The sequence below is a fragment of the Macrotis lagotis genome, chromosome 1 (genome assembly GCF_037893015.1).
Source record: "Macrotis lagotis isolate mMagLag1 chromosome 1, bilby.v1.9.chrom.fasta, whole genome shotgun sequence".
NCBI lineage: Eukaryota > Metazoa > Chordata > Mammalia > Peramelemorphia > Peramelidae > Macrotis > Macrotis lagotis.
The window spans coordinates 515,571,153-515,591,199 of NC_133658.1; the positions used below are offsets into that span (position 1 = coordinate 515,571,153).

The following is a 20,047-nucleotide window of genomic DNA, read 5'->3' on the forward strand; positions in this document are numbered from 1 at the left end:
ATAGAATACAAAAGAACCTTGGACTTACTCTCAACTTGATCAAGATTTTTAACCTCTTTTACATAAAATGAATTCAGAAATAATTTCTTTTATTTTTGACAGTATTTAGCACTTTTCACAGAAAAAAGTACTCATATTATGACATAGCAATTACATAAACAGTCAACTAATTGACTGTTTGAACGCAGAGGGACCAATTTCATGAAAATCAAAACAAATTTTGGAAGCCTAATACTTGTGCTTCTGGAGAAAGCACAAGGGAGGAAATTTTGAAAGTAATATGTACAATGTATGCATGTCCAATAAAGCAATAACTAAAAAGTAGATGATTTCATAAAGAATGTGCCTTTGGGGTTTTTTGGTAGAGAAATGCTCACTTTGGCCATTTAGATTCTAAACTTTAAAAAAGGATTATGCATACTCTGAGGGGCAGTGACTGTCTTGCCTGTTATTAAATGGGTTTTCTTTTATTTTCTTCATGATTTTTTTATTGATATTTTATTTTTCACATTATTCACATTATTCACAATATTCACATATTGATTTTTATTTTTCACATTACAAAATTTTTTTCAACATTCATCTATCGTATGTATATTTTAAGTTACAAAAACTTCCGGGCAGTTAGGTGGCACAGCGGATAGAGCACTGGCCCTGGAGTCAGGAGTACCTGAGTTCAAATCTAGTCTCAGACACTTAATAATTACCTAGCTGTGTGGCCTTGGGCAAGCCACTTAATCCCATTGCCTTGCTAAAAAAACCAAACAAACAAAAAACAAAACCTAAAAGAAAAAAAAATTTACAAAATTTCCCCTACCACGCCTCCCCCCCTCAGCGGTAACAGATCAATATTGTACATATACATATGTGGTTACATGTTTAGTTTACTAAACATGTAACTAGTCATTTTCAGTATAAGGAATTAGGATTAAGGGAAAGAAAAACAAAATTTTTTTAAGAAGTGAATGTAGGGGGCAGCTAGCTGGCACAGTGCATAGTGCACTGCCCTGTAATCAGGAGTACCTGAATTCTAATCAGGTCTCAAGACACTTAATAATTGCCTAAGCTGTGTGGCCTTGGGCAAGCCACTTTAACCCCACTGCCTTGCAAATACTAAAAAAAGTGAATGTAGTCATCAAACTCTGAAGGGTCTTTTTCCTTTTCTTTGTTTCACTTTCTCTAGATGGGGATAGTATTCCCAATCTAACAGGGTTGTCCTAGCTCTCTGAACAGCTGAGAGGGGCTGCATCCATCAAGGCTGACCCACTCACAATGCTGATATTAATGTGTACAGTGTTCTCTTGCTTCTGCTCCCTTTGCTCAGCATTAGATCCTGTTAAGTCATTCCGTGTTTCTCTAGAAACCTAGTAATCAGTAATATTCATATGCCATTCCCCAAATGATGGCATCCCCTCAATTTCCAATTCTTTGCCACTAGAAAAAGAGCTGTTATGAGTATTTTGGAACATGTGGGACTTTTCCCATTTTTTAAAATTTCTTCTGAATGTAGGTCTAAAATTGGAATTGCTGGGTCAAAGGGTATGCATAGTTTTATTGCTCTTTGGGCATAGTTCCATATTGCTCTCCAGAATGGCTGGCACAGTTCACAACTCCACCAGCAATGCATCAATGTCCCAATCCTTCCACAACCTCTTCATCATTGATTAATTTTCCCTTGTTGTCATTTTAGCCAATCTGATAGGTGTTAACTTGATACCACACAGTTGTTTTAATTTGTATTTCTCTAATCAGTAAGGATTTGGAGTATTTTTTCATGATTATATATAACTTTACTTTCTTCATCTGAAAACTGCCTATTCAAATCCTTTGACCTTTTATCAATTGGGGAATGGCTCCTACCTTATAAATTTAATGCAATTCTCTCTATATTTTAGAAATGAGAACTTTATCAGAGCTCCTAGTTGTTTAGATTGTTTTCCAGTTTTCTGCTTTCCTTCTAATTTTAGCAGCATCGATTTTATTAGTGCAAAACTTTTTTAAATTTAACTGTCAAAATCACTCACTTTGCAGTTTATAATTTACTCTATTTCTTGTTTGTTCATATCTGTCCCCTCTCCATAGATATGATAAGTATTTCTTGATCTATTAATTTATCTATAGTATCATATTTTTCTGTCTAAATCCTGTACCTGCTTTTAACTTATTTTGGCAAAGGGTGTGAGATGTGAGAGTTTTTGCCATACTATTTCCCGATTTCCCCCCAAATTTTTGTCAAATAGTGAGTTCTTATTCCAGAAGCTAACATGCTTGGATTTGTCAAACAGTAGATTACTGTAGTCATTAACTAATGTTTCACTTGAACCTATCCTAATCCACTGATCCATTACTCTATTTCTTAACCAGGACCAGGTAGTTTTGATGATTGCTGCTTTAATAGTATGCTTTTAGGTCTGGTAGAGCTAGAATACTTTCCTTTACATTTTTTTTTCATCAGTTCCCTTGATATTTTTTACCTTTTGTTGCTCCAGATGAAATTTTTTACTAACTGGATAAAATAAGTATTTGCTAGTTTGATTGGTATGGCACTGAATAAATAATTTAATTTAGGTAGAATTGTCATTTTATACATTAGTTTGACCTAATCATGAACAATTGACACTTTCCCCATTGTTTAAATCTGACTTTATTTGGGTGAGAAGTGCTTTGTGATTGTGTTCATAAAGTTTCTGGGTTTGCCTTGGGAGGTAGATTCCCAAGTATTTAATGCTGTCCACAGTCACAATAAATGGAATTTTTCTTCTATCTCTTGCTCTTGGGCTTTACTGTTTACATAGAAATGCTATATTTTGTGTGGATTTATTTGATATTCTGCTACTTTGCTGAATTTTGTCGTTTCAAGTAGATTTTTAGATGATTTTCTCAGGTTCTCTAACTATACCATCATATGATCTGCAAAGAGTGAAAGCTTTGCTTCCCCACTGCCAATTGTGATTCCTTCAATTTCTTTTTCTTTTTATTGTTAAAGCTAACATCTCTAATTCTATATTGAATAGTACTAGTGATAATGGACATCCCTGTTTCATCCCTCAACTTAATGGAAATGTGCCTTAGTTTATTTGTTGATGATTTTAGATGGATACTACTTATTATATTAAGAAAAACTCCATTTATTCCTTTCTAGTATTTTTAATAGGAATGGATGTTGTATTTTATGATAGGTTTTTTCAGCATCTATTGAGATAATCGTATTTTTTCTGTTGGTTTTGAGATGGTTTTCTTTTTTTTATTCATAGTTCATGGACATTAAGGATTTTTAAAAATTCCATGTAGTAAATATAATAATAGAATAAAAATGATGCCAGAAGATTTTGTTCAAATAAACATTCTTCTTTATAAAACTTTCTAGTGAAGAAAGCATTTTCAAAACTCTAAGTACAAAGTTACAAAATGCCTAATGCAAAAAAAAATAAATAGATTGGTGGAGTCTAGGTTGGTGAAATATAATATGTAGGCAATGATTTTAGATGCAATGGTAACAAGCCTAAAATGGCCTGGCTACTTTTCTTTCTAATATATTCAATAGAAGAGTTAAATGTTACCAGTGCAAAAGAATTTTCTTAAAATGATACTTTTTTTATGTTTTTCTAAGAGTCTGAAATCAATTTGAGCAAAACTGCATCAATAATCTACTTCAACAAGTCAGAAAAAGAATCAGAGATAAAAATGAGACATTTTCCTATATGAGTCCTTTGCCCTCTTGTTCTACTGCTTATCACACCTTGCTAAACTCCAATTACTCTCATCATCCTATGTCTATGTTGAAATTCATGAAGTGTTGTATGGAGTTGGAGAAATAACCCTAAACTTTACTGAAAAGAATCCAATACAAATTCACATTATATAATCTAATCTGGGTGCTCACTTAATCAAGGCAATCTTTGTGCATTTCTCTACCTATCTCAACTAGGTAACAAAATGGATAGAACAATGGGCCTTAAGTCAAGAAGATGTTTCTTTCTGTGTTCAAATCCAGCCCCAGATACTAGCTATGTAACCTTGGTTTTTGCAAGGCAATGGGATTAAGTGACTTAAGCGTTTTCTTTCTTTCTGGGCACACAGTTCTCTTTCTTTCTGTTTCTATGCAGGATATATCAGAAATAATTAGAATAAAATGTCCTCATTTACTTGAACTTATCCTATCTATTGAATCTGTTGTCAAGTCGTGGCTCTATTTTTTGCTACAATAAATATTTATTAAATGCTTCTTTGCACCAGAACTGTGCTAAGTGCGAGGGATACAAATACACTTTCCTGGGTAAGTCACTTCATTTGTTTGCCTTAGTATCCTTATTTGTAAAATAGGAATGATAATAATAATAGCTACTATCCATAACTATTGTGAGGATCAAAATGAGAAAATTTTAAAGAGCTTAGCCAAATGCCTTGTACACAATAAGCAACACCATCACTTTAGAGATCGAAAGGAAAAAAATCAGTAGATGACTGATGTGCTCTACTAGTATCCTCAAAACATGAGAATGAAGGAAAGATTACTGGGTAGGATTTAAGGAAGGAATATGCCCTAAAATGTGAAGTCATAGTAACATGGCAAACTGCATCAATGACAGAGGGAATCTTTATTCTTGGAATGATTACCCACACAGATAAATTTAAAAAACTAGAAGTACTAAAATAAGACCCAACTGGTATTTTACCCATTAACAGCCAGACAGACCATTCTCTCTTCTCCCTTCTCTTGCCTCTCCCCAGCTAGATTTATGTTGATGTATCTTTGCATGACAACAAAGTTATTCCTCATCAACAAGGACATCCCTAGTGACAAAAGTAAAGAACTATATGAAAATTTTTTTCTTAAATCCTTTTCTTTTCTTTGGTTTTTGTAGGGCAATGGGATTAAATGACTTATTCAAGGTCACACAGCTAAGTAAGTATTAAGTATCTGAGTTCACATTTGAATTCAGATCCTCCTGACTTCAAGGTCCATCCTCTATTTACTGTGCCACCTAGCTACCCCAGATTCTTTTCTTTTTTTCTGGGCATAAATTTTTCTTTCTTTCCTTACCACAATTCTGTTAAATGAACAGTTCTGCTCTTCTATATCTTCCCAAATATTCTCCCAACCCTCTATTCCTTCTTTCCTAATTTTTCAAATCTAATTAAGTTATGTTGCTCTAATATATATTTCCATTTTATAATCCTCCAGCTCTATTCTATTTGTACATGTTTAAAACTTACATTTCAATTTTACAATTTAAATTTATTTAACATAATATAAAAAATGATAATGATACATAAATCTGTATCAAAGAAAATAAAGTTCTAATTCTGGAGCACAATTTGACAAAATAATGCAACCACTGAACACCAATCTTGAAATTATGCAGAAAATGCATTGAGAATCATCCCCAAAATTTTCATGTACTTTCTCTCATTCATTTTCATTAAATAGGCTTATCAATATCCACAGCATAAAATATTAATGAAAGTTTCAAGTACATTTTTTTAAAATTTTAATCTGAAGATGCTGCTTTCCCTTTTGTCTACCAGTGATGGAATTTCAGTAATATTATAGATCAAATGGAATTTTATCAACTAATCTAGTAAACTAAAAAATACTGATAATATAATTTCTATGAGAAAATAGATTTTTGAAACACAGTTAATTTATAAGCTGGATTTTGCCTACATACAACCACTCACACATTCACATTCATACCCAAACATCAATAAAAGTAAATGAAAGCAATAAACACACAGTATATTTAATGCATAAAGTGTATGTTTATGTACATAAACATATTTTGCATATGTATATGTGTATATACACACATACTCTCTAACTGGGAAATATTCAACAAAATAAAAATACACAGACTATAGATAATGTTAATATGTGGTTTTCTTAGTCAAAAATGAGGTTTCAGGGAATCCTTACCTAATTAAGTGACCTCAATTTCTATCTGAGTTTGATAGTATTGTTATACAGTACAAAACACACACACAAAAAAACCCTTTTCTGAATCTGATGAACACTTGATAAAAACGATCTTTTATAGATCTCTTTCCCTTAATTCTAATTCCTCATATTGAAAATTATTAATTTGCAAACATGCTTATCAATATATGTATGTACAGTGCTAACCTCACTGTTCACTGCTGAAGGGACAGGAGTGGGAAGGGAGAATGGAAGGAAATTTATAACTTAAAAACATACATGTGCATATGAATGAAAATAAATAAATTTTAAAAATAAAATAAGAAGTACAGTCCTAGAAGAAGGTAGTTAGTAAGGCAAGGCAAGTTAGATTATAAGAGAAAATAGGAGTTCTAAGAAAATTTATAACATAGATAGGTGGTTGGGCCAAATTTGTTGTAATACAAGTTTTAACAACTAGTAGTTGGATATAAAAACTTCTAGTTGGACACTGAAGTTTGAAGTTTAATTTTCCAGATAAAAAGCTGAAAAATCTTACAACAATTGTGAATAGTAGAGGAAAATGTAAAATTACTTGTACAGGTTGTTAGCTTAAGGAGGATGAACTGAAACAATTCTTTAAGGAATGAAAAGAAATTCTGAGTTAAAAGGTAATAGACAAATTTGACCCTGGTTAGAAATAAGAGAATAAAGAAAAGGGGGAAAGAAACAGGTAAAATTACAACTTAAAAAGTTGAGTCTTCTTAAGGAAGAGAAAGCTAGAAACAAAAGAGGAAAAAGTTTGTATTCTCAAAAATCATGTGAATCTATTAAGTGAGAGTTCACCACGAAAGGTCATAAGAAGAAAAGAATACTAATACAGTTGGCAATTCTTCCATCCTGTAGTACTAAGGCAATATTTCTAAGACATAACAGACAACTTCCTAAGACTTGTCAAAATGAGTGTCAAATACCCTGGAAGTATAAATAACACTTCCAGAAGAAAATGAAAAATCATCACCATTGATCAGTAAGACTTGAGCAAGAAACTTAAGACAATATGGGCACTAGTTCTGTTTTCCTAACTTTTGCCCTCTGAAACTAAGGGATGTAGAAGGGTCTGAGAATGGAATTTGCATCCTTGGATCAAAGTTTACAATATGGGAACGTCCTACAGAGTCAGAGATAGAATATACAAAACAAAGACTAAAAAGAACCATTTGGGGGTGGGGGAGAGTGGAAGGAAAAACTAGATGGTACAATGGCTATAGAGCAAGGCTAGAGTTTGAAAGACCTATGTTAAAATGCAGTCTTGGGCACTTAGTTAGCTATGTGAACATTTAGCTGTAATTTTGTGGGCAAGTCACTTAAAGTCCGTTTTGCCTCAAGTTTTCTCATCTGCAAAGGGAACTGGAGAAGGAAATAGCAAACCATACCAATATCTTTGAAAAGAAAAACCCAAAGGGGACCACGAAGAGTAGAACAAGACTAAAACAAACAACAAAATGGAATACGTTTCCCAAGTAGTCTTGCTAATCTAATCAAAAAGGTTTTAAATTAAAAAGGATGGAAAAGGGGAAAAGCTGCCTCTGTATATTCCCCAAGTCAGACATATGAAGAACTAGCACTAAGCCCCCCCCCTTTTCTTTACTCAAACCCCATCTACAATTTGGCAAAACCTATTTTCCTTCCTCAGAATGTTTTTAAAATAAAATACACAGGATGACAAAGAAAACTAATTATATAAAAATAGTAAAATATTTAAAAAATACAAGTTCAAGGATTGCAAGATCTGTTATAAAAAATACTCATTATGAAAAAAGAATTGAAGCTGGAATAACCACAAATTCATGAGGCAAAATTCAAAAACAAAGTAAGAAATAAACCTCATGGACTCAAGAGTCTATATCCAATCGCCAAGATTTTAGAAATTAGAGCTAAAAGTTTTACTACAAGGGGGTAAATTGTTTAAACTTTATAGATTATCATTGGGACTTGGTAAGCTGAAAGACTCAATTGAACCAGAGATCTGGGTGAATAAAATTCAGTCAAAAGAAGCAAGATAGGTAAAAGGAGTGAAGACGGGATATTACCTATGAAAAAAATTTCAGGAATAAAAGCAAATAAATGAGAATTTGGGAAAATTGAGAACAGAGGTATGACTAAGTAGTGAGAGAGAGGTCTTAAATTATGCAGACATCTGCTAGAGTTCTATTTCTGGCAAAAGCAAATTAGACAATAACTTCTTGATTTGTCTTAGGGATCAGTTTGTATTTCAAAAGGTAGAGGAACCAAGACAGGTGAATTCCATCCTGGGTCTTATTCTTGGAAAGAGGAACTAAGTGCTGGGATTGAAATGATAGGAACTTTGGTGAGAAGCAACCATTCTATCCTAAAGTTCCAAAGTAAAAGGTCAATGAGAAACAATTCCAAAAAGAAGGAAAAGTGGATTTATCTGGAGAACTATGTGGTTGCAAATGAAACTAAAAAACAAACGGGCTTAGATTTTAAAAAGAAACATGCAGAAAATGAAAGCAAAGACAAATAATAGAAGACTGTTGAGAAAGCTATTATCAGAACTCCTCTATCATTCCCCAGAAAAATCTTCAGGAGAATATTCTAGCTTTGGAATAATAACTATGGTAATATATACCCAAATACTCTGTTATGCTTTCTTTTAATGACTCTTATATTTCTTTATAAATAACTTATACCCCATTGACCCTTCCATCTGATTAGCTGACTCCAACCTATACCTCCATTTAAGAAGGGCACTCAGGTCAGCTAATTCCTCAGTTCTATCAAGCTGTAATCCAGACTACTCTATAATACCCCTCTGCCTTCCTCTACCCCTATAATTCAGTTTCCTTCTATATTGTCTTCCCCCATTAAAATGTAAGAGATGACATATTCATTAAATCTGAAAATGAAACAAAATTGGGAGAGAAAGCTAACATTTTGTAAGATAGTAAGGATTCAAAAAGATAAAGACTGCACTGGGTAGAATTCATTAAGATAAAATAAGAAAAAATTCAATTAGAATAAAGGAAAGTCTTAGAAAAGAGTTAAAAAAAATTACATTTAAGTGTAGAATAAGGGAGAATGGTTTGACAGCACCTTGTCAGAAAAATATCTGAGGTTTTAAGGTGAACTACAAACTCAAAAAAATCAACACCATTAGGCAGCTACCAAAAAAGCTAATTCATACTTTGATTTCATTAAGACAGGCATGAAATAAGAAGCTGTTAATCCCAATGTAATCTCTCTCTAATGAAATTATATCTGCAGTACTGAGGTCTTTAATTCCAGAAATCACAGTTTAAGGAAGACATTAAAAGACTAATGAGGAATTTAGGAAAATAAATATGAAGGTAGAGGGCCTTGGACTAGTCAATAACCAAAGTTATAATATTACAAGGACTGAAGGAACTGGTGATGCTTAATCTGGAGAAAATGTATAATTATTTCTCTCATTAAGTCTTTGAATATCAGTCATATGAAAGAGAGATCCATTCTGATGGTCTCTTAGGACAGAAACAAAAGTAATGGGTTACAAAAATGCCAATTTAGGATTGGACTTGGGAAAAACTCCCTAAACAAGTGATCTGCTTTAAAAGCCTGATGACTTTTTCATCTGGAGAGATCTTGCAGCAGAAGTTGCAAATACACTTTTCAAGTAATAGTAGAGTAAGATTCCTTTAGGAATGGGTTGGACTACACATTCACTAAGATCTCTTACAACTCTGAAATTCTATGATTCTGTAATACATACAATAATGTAATATTGCCCATGGCCAAGTCCTTTCCCTCAATTCTAAAAAAGAATGTAAGTAACTGTCTATCAAGAAAAAACAGGATGTACTATAAAACAAAAAAATAAAATTAAGTCACTTAATAAATAACTCTGTGCCAGATCCTGCGCTAAGTGCAAAGGATACAAAAAAAGAGGCAAAAGCCAGACCCTATCCTCAAGAAGCCCATAATTGAATGGAGGAGACAACAAGCAAACAAATATATACAAACAAGTTCTATACAGAATAAGAAATAATTAACAGATGGAAGGAATTGAGAAGTTGAAAAAACTTCCTAGAGGGGTGGCTAGGTGGCGTAGTGGATAAAGCACCGGCCTTGGAGTCAGGAGTACCTGGATTCAAATCCGGGCTCAGACACTTAAATAATTACCTAGCTGTGTGGCCTTGGGCAAGCCACTTAACCCCATATGCCTTGCAAAAATCCTAAAAAAAAAAAACAAAAAAACCCAAAAAAAACCCCAAAAACAAACAAACAAAAAAACACAAAAAACTTCCTAGAGAAGATGTGCTAAATAAAGGGAGAAAACAGTGAAAGTCTGGCTGAATGTGAAGAATTTAAAGCAGACTTCCTTGAGGTGATAGCTCTGAGTCAGGTCTTAAGTGATGATTAGGATTTATACAAAAAAAAGAGAGGTAAAGACATACTAGGAGAAGAGGAAACAGTGAAACAAACAAAATCAGTAAAGCAAAGGATAGTACTATAAATAGAGAATAGTTTATTCTGCCTGGCAGACTTCAATGAAGCAGTAAAAAATAAGGTTGTAAATGTAGGCAGAACTTAGGAATATAGTGAATTTTTTAATGTCATACAAAAGAGCTAACAATTTATTTGGTACATTGTTGAAAATAACTGTCAGATGTGCTTTATGAAACAAAACTCAGCATTAATACTTGTGGTCTTCCTATATAATGACTGCTTGTCACCATTAGAACAATAGGTGAATTTCAAGTGGCTATACACATCATGAAAGATGCTGATTAAAAATAGAAGGGAATTAAAATAATTAAAATCGACAAAAATATGAAGAATAAGATTCTAATCCAGAAAAAAACAGCAGAAAGTTTTATTTAAATGTGATAGCATACTAGTTGGAACAGGTAAAACAGGCTTATATTCCTTCAATCATAATAAATGTATCTACTATATTTTAAAAGAAATAAAATTTATATTTCCTATTAAAATCTAAAATAATTGCTCTCATAAATCTTCGAAACTAAGGACTTTAACTAAATTTTCAAGAGACAGAACCCACAGAGGGACCCAGGTAAGGCAGTTCTACTCAAGGTAACCTGGAAAAGAGCAGAAAGGCTCTGCCCCACCCCCACGGCAGAGGGGGGCCCATATGGTCATTCACAGACCAGGAGGGAGGACAGAGCCTCACACACTGAGATCCTTGTGGGAGAGTCCCAAAAGTTCAGGAAGCACTCCAAAACCAGGCTCAGGCTGGGAAAATGAGCAAGCAGAGAGAAAAAAAGGTGAACACCATTGAGAAATATTTTGCATATGAGCCCAAGAAGGATCAAAATACTCAGTCTGAAGATGAGGAAACACAAGCTCCTGCATCTAAAGACTACAAGAAAAACAGAAATTGGGCTCAGGCTATGACAGAGCTCAAAAAAGACTTTGAAAAGTAAAAAACTGGGAAAAGAAAGGAGAGAGATGCAGGAAAAACATGAAAATGAAGTCAGCAGCCTAGTCAAGGAAATCCAAAAAAATGCTGAAGAAAATAGCATGCTAAAAACCAGTTTAGGTCAAATGGATAAAACAGTTCAAAAAGTTATGGAAGAGAAGAATGCTTTAAAAAGCAAAACTGGCCAGATGGAAAAAGAGATAAGAAAACTCTCTGAGGAAAACAAATCCTTCAGACAAAGAATAGAACTCAGGGAGATTGATGAATTTACCAGAAATCAGGACTCATTACTTCAAAAGCAAAAAAATAAAAAATTAGAAGAAGATGTGAAACACCTCATTGAAAAAGCAACTGATATGGAAAACATTTAGGAAAGATAATTAAAAAATTATTGTAATACCTGAAAGTCATGATCAGGAAAAGAGCCTTGACATCATTTTCAAAGAATTATTACAGGAAAATTGCCCTGATATCCTAGAAGCAGAGGGCAAAATAGAAATGGAGAGAATCCACCGATCCTCCCAAGAAAGAGACTCCAAAAAACCAACCCCCAGGAATATTACAGCCAAGTTCTAGAACTCCCAAGTCAAAGAGAAAATATTATAAGCAGCCAGAAGGACACAGTTCAAATATCGTGGAGCTGCAGTCAGGATCACACAGGACTTAGCAGCAACTACATTGGAAGCTCGTAGGGCTTGGAATGTAATATACCGGAAGGCAAAAGAGCTTAGAATACAACTGAGAATCAACTACCCAGAAAGGCTGAATGTCCTCTTCCAGGGAAAAAGATGGACTTTCAATGAACCAGGGGAATGTCAAATGTTCCTGTTGGAATGGCCAGAGCTGAATAGAAAGTTTGATCTTCAGATACAGTACTCAGGTGAAGCATAGAGATTGGAGGAGAAGGGGAAGATATGAGGGACTTAATGATGATGAACTGCATGTATTACTGCATAGAAAAATGACACTGATAATACTCACATGAACCTTCTCAGTTAATAGAGCAGATAGAGGGAGCTTTTATAGTTGAAGCACAGGAGAAAGCTGAATTTGAAGATAAAATATGGTATAAAAATGGAGTCAATAGGAAAAAGGGAAATGTAATGGGAGAAAGAAAAAGGAGAGGGGGGAATAGGCCAAGATATTTCATTAACAACAACGAGCTATTGCAATGATATGGAAGTGGGGAAGACAAGGGGGAATGAGGGAACCTTTGCTCTCATCAGAGGTGGTTAGGAGAAGAAACAGCATATATACTCAATGGGGTATAGACATCTGGAGTGAGAAGGGCAGGGACAGGGGGAAGGGGGGATGTAAGTGATGGAGGAGAGGATGGACCATGGGAGGAAAGTGGTCAGATATAACACATTTTCTTTTTTACTTCTTGCAAGGGACTGGGATTGGAAGGCCTGTCTGGAACCATAGGGCCAGGTGGATGCTGGGCCTAAAGGGTGGTATGGGGGCTCAGGGCCTCTTGGCCCCAGAACCAGGGATTTGTCTGCTGCGCCACTCAGCGACCCTACAGCAGAGTCAGAGTGAAAGGAGAGAGAAAATAGAGTACATGGTAATGGAGAAATAAGAAAGGAGGGAGTTGTGATCAGCAATGGCAATGGTGGAAAAATACAGAAGTAACTTTTGCCATGGACTTATCATAAAGAATGTGATCCACCCACGACAGAGTTGTTGGTGCTGGAACAATGACTCAAACACATTTATTATTATTATTATTATTATTTTTTTGGGGGGGTGCAGGACAAATGGGGCTGATGGCCTGCCTGGAGCCGCATAGCAGGGTGATCATTGGGTGTCTTGAGGCCAGATTTCGACCTGGGTGCTCCTGGCTCAAGGGCCAATGCTCTGTCTGCCACCCAGCCACCCCTACTATTATTACCATTTTATTTTGGGTGGGTTTTTTTGGGTATTTGCAGGGCAGTGGGGTTGGGGTAGCCTGCATGTCACACGGCTGGGTGATTGTTATGTGTACGGGGCCAGATATGGGCTCCGGTGCTCCTGGCTCCAGGGTTGGTGCTCCATCCATTGCACCACCTGGCCATACCTACAATTATTACTATTATGTTTTTTAATTTTAATTTTTTTCTCTCCCCTTTACTTTATTGCTCAAGCGAGTCTATATTTTTTAGGGGAGGGGGTATTTTATTTACTCAAACAAGAATATTTTATTAATGTATAAAAACATTATTTGTACAAAATGAGAATATTAAATATTAAAAAAATCTAAAATAATCCTAGATCTGTTCAGTATTTTACATTTTGCACCTACATTAATCATAGATCAGTTTGTTAGTAGCTCAATAAGTGTTGTAGCACTTAACTCACCCCACCCCCACCACTGCTTTAGATCTCTTCTTTAAATAATATTTTTAAAACTCACGTCAATTCTGGTTAAATTATTACTAATTCTGAGGGAATTTTACAGTACACATAAGAATTTTCCATTACTACTAGAATGATCTATGAAAGAGTTACTCGCAACAACTAAAGTTAACATTTTGTAGGCATCTTGGATTCATCAGTGAGTATAAAATAAACTTATATAATAAATGAGAAGCACTTTGAATATTTCTGCAACAAAAATATCAATGAATTTCTAGAGAAATTGTCCTAATAAGAATGAGATTGATAAACATTAGCATTACAAGATTAAAATATAGAACCATTGTACAAATGAATGATAAACCACTTAAAATACCATGTAGAAAAATATTAAATGCAAGTAGAAACAAATATAATAGCAATGTATATTCTGAGACAAACATCATAAAATAAGAACGTATGATTTTTATGATTACAAAGCCAGAGAAACGTAAAAAAGATTTCTAACATTTTTTTTCTCCATTAATTCCAGAAGTTGACTTAGTCCAGTGCACACAGAATAAAAGGAGTCAAAATTCAAATTCGAATGAATTCTCTTCTCACTATACCACAGTGAATCTAAGATCAATCATTAGTCATAGCTACTGGTACAGATGAATTAATTTCAAACAATAGACATTTATTAAACCCCTCCTAAAGTGCCAGGCACCATATTAAGACTGAGGCATACAAAAAGAGTTTGACCAACCTTGCCCTGGATATGCAAACTAAATACAAAACTTGCTTTTAACAGGATAAATATTAACAATAAACAAAGGGGAATGCCCTGGTCACTAGTCAAAGCATAGGAGGAAGAACATTACAGGTATAAGACAGACACAAGGAATGCCCAGAGCCAGGATATGGAGGGTCTTGGGAAGGAAGGTATAAAGAAACTGGAAAGGGAAGTGGGGGGAAAGGGGAAAGGAGGAGGACTTAAAAAGTCAAATAGAGCATTTTGTATTTGATCCTGGAGGCAAGAGGAAATCACTGGATTTTATTGAACAGGAGGGAGAATTAGTATTTTAGGAAAATCACGTCAGTGGCTGAATGTAGAATGGACCAGAGAGGGGAGAGCCTTGAGACAAGCAGACCCACCAGTGGGCTGGTATAACAGTCTAGGTATGAGATAATGTGGGCCTGCCCTGAAGTTGTGGCAGTGTCAGAGGATGGGGTGGGGTTGGGGGCCATATTCAAGAAATGCTACAAAAAAGAAAGGATACTCTAGACTTTTCTTAACAGCCTGAACATATGGGAGATGATAGTGAGGAATCCAGGATGACTTCTAGGATGTGAGGAGGATAAGAGTTGCTTTCTACAGTGGGAGGGGAGGGTTTAGAAGGAAAGATAATGTATTCTGCATTTAAGATGTCTAGTGGACATTCATTTTGAGATGTCTACAAACCTGAGATGCAAGAGTGGAGATCACTAGAGTTTAGTGCAGGGTAAGTAGGTAGATCTGAGAAAATCTTCACCATAATTAAATACATGGAAATTGATGAGATCAACAAATGAAGCAGTGAAGAGGGAGAAAATAAGTGAATACAAAATAGAACATTGAGGGACACTATAAAAGGGCATGATCTGGAAGAGGAAATCCAAGAAAGAGTGACCAACAGTGTCAAAGTCTGCAGAGAGATAATGGAGAATAAGGATCAAGAAAGGCTGCTAGAATTAGGAACTAACAGATCTTTAGTAACCTTGTAGAAAAAAATTATAGTGAAACTATAAGTCAGATTATAAGAGGTTAAAAACAAAAGAGTAAGGAGAAAAATAGAGTCACCTATTTTGGATGGTCTTTTTGAGGAGTTTAATACAGAAGAGCAGAAAAGATATAGGAAAACAGCAGGGATGGAAGGATCAAGTTTTTTTTTTTTTTTTTTTTTTTTTTAAGGATGAGAGATAAAAGAGACAAACAAGTTTGTAAGCAGTAGGGAAAGAACCAGTAAGCAGGACAAGGTTGAAAACTAATTAAGCATGGGGATAAGCGGGGGGGGGGGGGGGGGGGGGGGGGGGGGGGGGGGATTTGGAATTCAAAATTTTGCAAACATGAATACTGAAACTATGCTTACATGTAACTGGAAAAAAATACTATTAAATGCAAAACAAAATAAAAAAGAGTGATGACAGATGGGTCATTCTGTTAGAGGAGATATGATGGAATGAGATCATTTGAATAAGGAGAGTTGATTAGACTTGGAAAGGAGAAAGGTCACTTCAACATGTGAGATAGAGGTGAAGGAGGTGAAAAGCAGCTCAGTGATAAGGAATCAAGAAGGAGCTCAAGAGTGAATGGCATCAATTTTTCCTTGAAAATATGAGGAAAGGGATAGAGCACCGGCCTTGGAGTCAGAAGTACCTGAGTTCAAATCCAGACTCAGACACTTAATAATTATCTAGCTGTGTAGCCTCGGGCAAGCCACGTAACCCCATTGCACTGGAAAAATAATAATAAAAAAAATGAGGCAAGAAAAAAAGAATAAACAAACAAACAAATAAATAAATAAAATTGAAGGGGGTGGTAGGTGGCAAAGTGGATAAAGCACCGGCCCTGGAGTCAGGAGTACCTGGGTTCAAATCTGGTCTCAAACACTCAAACACTTAATAATAACCTAGCCATGTGGCCTTGGGCAAGGCACTTAAACCCATTTGCCTTGCAAAAACCTAAAGAAAAAAATATGAGGCAAGGTTCCCAACTGAGAGTGGGAGGGAGGGAATCACAGAACAGTTTTAAGAGGGATGAAAAGATTTTTTAAAAGAGTCAGTGAGGGGTGGCAAAGTGGCCACAGTGAATAGAGATCTAGTCCTGGAGTCAAGAGGACCTGAGTTCAAATCCAGCCTCAGACATGTGATACTTACTTGTTGTAATGACCTTGAGCAAGTCACTTAACCCAACTGCTCCATTAAAAAAAAGCCACAGAGAGTAGGACAGTACGTTGATAATGGAGGGATGCCAGAATGGCATCAAGGGGTCAAGTTGAGGAAGAGGATGAAGAGGAAACATCCTAAAGAAATGAGGGGGCAAAGGATTAGAGATCACAGTCTAGATGAAGAATAGGATTTTGTGAGGGAAGACGAAGGCAGAGGTTAAAAAAAAGGAACATGATGATTAGAAAAGAGAATTTCAGAACTCTTCAACAGATAGGGTGGTAAATTGTTGCATGTGGCTGAAGTGAGGTGAAAGACTAACTCATGGGAAATGGAAGAGAATTAGATGTCAAACAGAGGAGTTTATGGGGAGATAGTTAAAGGCAGGGAGTCAGGCAAGGGACATTACAAGTGCATGAACTACAGAGTTGGATCTGTGAGAAGAGAAAGGGAAATATAAGGAGCATGTTTGAAAATATGAAATTTGACAACTGATTAAATGTGTGGGGTGAATGAGAGAAAGAAGACATCAAGACCTTTCCCACCTACTTCAATACACATGAGTAATGTCTTCAAAAAATACTGAGCTAGGAGTTGAAAGGGCAATAAGATCATAGTTATATTTACAATAGCTTTTGTCTATTTCTGGGCCAGGAGATTCTATGAGCTGCCATGTACCTCAGATTTCTGGTTAGGATTTCCACTGCTTTGCAGAGGCTGAAGATGATGGAAATGAAATATTTATATAAAATATCAAATATTTTTGCTGTTTGGGTTAGTTCTATACAATTTTTTCTCCGAGGGCAGCTAGGTGGCACAGTAGATAGAGCACTGACCCTGTAGTCAGGAGAACCTGAGTTCAAATCTGGCCTCAGACACCTAATAATTATCTAGCTGTGTGACCCTGGGCAAGTCACTTAACCCCATTGCCTTGTCAAAAAAAAGATTTTTTTTTCCCCTTGTTTGCTTTTTTTTATAAACTTTAATATAAAAGGATGGTTCCCTTAGATAAGTTAAGAGAGGAATAAAGTAATATATAGGTAATGTAAAATCAATATCAACAAAAATTTATTTTTTTTAAAAATTACCAGGGGCGGTAGGTGGCGCGGTGGATAAAGCACTGGCCCTGGAGTCAGGAGTACCTAGGTTCAAATCCAGTCTCAGACACTTAATTACCTAGCTGTGTTGCCTTGGGCAAGCCACTTAACCCCATTTGCCTTGCAAAAAAAGAAAAAAATTACCAGACAACTATGTAAGCTATAATTTGATCATAGAAATATAGGACCATAAATTTAGAGCTGAGAATTACATTGGCAATCCCTTAACATAATCCTCTCACTTTACAAATAAGAAACTGATATCCAAGGTAGGTTAGTTAAATGACTTGTTAAAGGTCACACATAAAGTATAAAACACAACCAAGATCCCAACCCAGGTCTTTTGATTTAAATCTAACACTCTTCCAATTGTTACAATCAAGTATTCCTACACTTTCTGGAAAAAAATAATAGCTGTTCCAAAAACAACAAGCATATCTTGTCATACAATCCCAAAGGGTAAAAGACAACAATTAACCATATTCCGAAATATTTTTCCTACTAGATATAAAGTGTTCCTGTTATGTTTACTTAAAATTTTAAATGTTTTTTAAAAAATATTTTAATGGTTTTGTTCTGTCCCTCAAACTATTATTCAACACCATATTCCTAAATAATATGTTCAATATTTTCCACTTTGTACCTGATTCTGTTGGAGGGGAGGCTGGGACTGTCCATCAGGAGCCTGGCCCTGGCTGTCATTCCCTCCTACTGGAGAGCCACGGGTCGTGGCTGTCATACTCGACACAGGGCAGATCTTTGCAATTTTGTCTGCTTATGTAGTTGTTGTAAGAGAAGAAATTATAGTCCACTTATAGAAGATGAAGTACCAGCATATGTCAGTCTTAAAAAGCTCCAAATTAAGGACAAACCATCTTGCAGAGACCATTGCATAACCTAAAATGGAAAGAAAAGAAACATCAATTTTAGATGTATTAAATCACAGATCATCTTTGGTTTTATATACATGCAAAATCACCAGTGAAGATTATGATGTAACTTCTGCTGAGGTTCAATAACTACTAACTGATGTTAATCAATCCTAATGGGAGGTTGAGCGGAAAGAGGAAAGGAAAAAAAGAAAGGATAAGAGAGGAAGATTATGTCAAAGGGTGGGGGGAAATTGTCCTCTAATTCAATGGTGAAAAACAATTATAATATGGACTACATAATGACATAGAAAAACCACAAATTATTAACAATATCTGTGTGGTTTTATATTTTTTAATTTTATTTTGGTAAACATTTCCCACTTACATTTTAACCTGGCTTGACACCTCTGCTCTAAGTGTTAGGTTCAATTTACTAAATTGAAAACAAAGGATGTTATCCATTAACATGACAAAAAAATTTATCTTTTTAAAAATATCACAATCTCAGCTCTTCACCTACTACAGAAAACTAATTCAGCTGAAACTAAAATCCAGAAAAGTATGCTGGTATGCTGTCTCCATATTCTTATTACATCATCTTCCAAATCTTCATTGGATTCCTTTATGACCCTCACTTCCAAATTCTTTACTTCAAGTCCCAAAATATATTTACAAAAGTACAATTAGAACCAATTTAAATACATTTCTGAAAATTACTTTTGGGTAAGTTGAAAATTAATTTCGCTTCTCCACTAGATTTTTATCATCTTAGCATTGCTGAGAAGAGCTATGCCAAAGTTCTACACCCCGCCCCCCCCACCCCGCCCCGGCAGGCATATACACAATGTATTTACTTGCACAGCCACAGTGTGATGTCAGGCCACATATACAAACACAACATATGTTCTTGGCAACAGAATAAATGGAATAGTAAAAGGGGAAAAAAGCATCAAGACCTCTGTCTTGTATTCTTGTATGGCCAAGGCATATGGAATGTAGCTTTAACTCTGAATTAGGGGGAAGTTCATGATTTGGGGATACAGTGGAGGGGTTTTAGGAGGGGTAATTTTTAATTCTGAAATTGACCACAAGTAAAGTAGAACTTACTGACAATTTTCCTAAAAAGTTCAAAATTTGAATTTATATCATAGTCCTGGCCAGAGTTGGATTCTGGTAACAAAAAAAATCACCCCCCCAACCCCCCCCCAAACCCAAAACAATAACCATACTAATCAAGGTACACAAAGTCACTAGTATTTCATGTTGACCGTTATCAGTTAGGTGGCACAGTAGATAGTAATGGCTTTGGAGTCAGGAAAACCTGAATTCACATCTAGATTAGTGAAGTGGCCTATGTGGTCATGAGTAAGTTGTTTTTCTCACCTCAGCTGTAAAGTGAGGAAAATAAAAACACATACCTCCCAGGATCTTGTGAAGATAAAATAAGTTATCTGGCAAAACTTTTTTATAAGCCTTAAAGAATTATACAAATGCTAGC

General features: G+C 35.3%; 2 protein-coding genes across 6 annotated transcripts in view; both read right to left on the reverse strand.

The window, feature by feature from the left end:
* Nucleotides 1–18,509, reverse strand: part of USP9X (ubiquitin specific peptidase 9 X-linked) — a 174,239-nt gene extending 155,730 nt beyond the window's left edge. For all 5 annotated transcript variants that reach the window (XM_074214169.1, XM_074214168.1, XM_074214167.1 and 2 more), the window contains exon 1: nucleotides 18,321–18,509. In XM_074214169.1, the coding sequence (XP_074070270.1) occupies nucleotides 18,321–18,416 (96 nt within the window). In that variant the 5' untranslated portion in view covers nucleotides 18,417–18,509. The remainder of the gene's footprint in view (nucleotides 1–18,320) is intronic.
* The window catches only part of LOC141505057 (uncharacterized), a 72,014-nt gene continuing 70,445 nt past the window's right edge, over nucleotides 18,479–20,047 (reverse strand). The window contains exon 3 of the mRNA XM_074210549.1: nucleotides 18,479–18,574. Coding sequence (XP_074066650.1) covers nucleotides 18,479–18,574 — 96 coding nt within the window. The remainder of the gene's footprint in view (nucleotides 18,575–20,047) is intronic.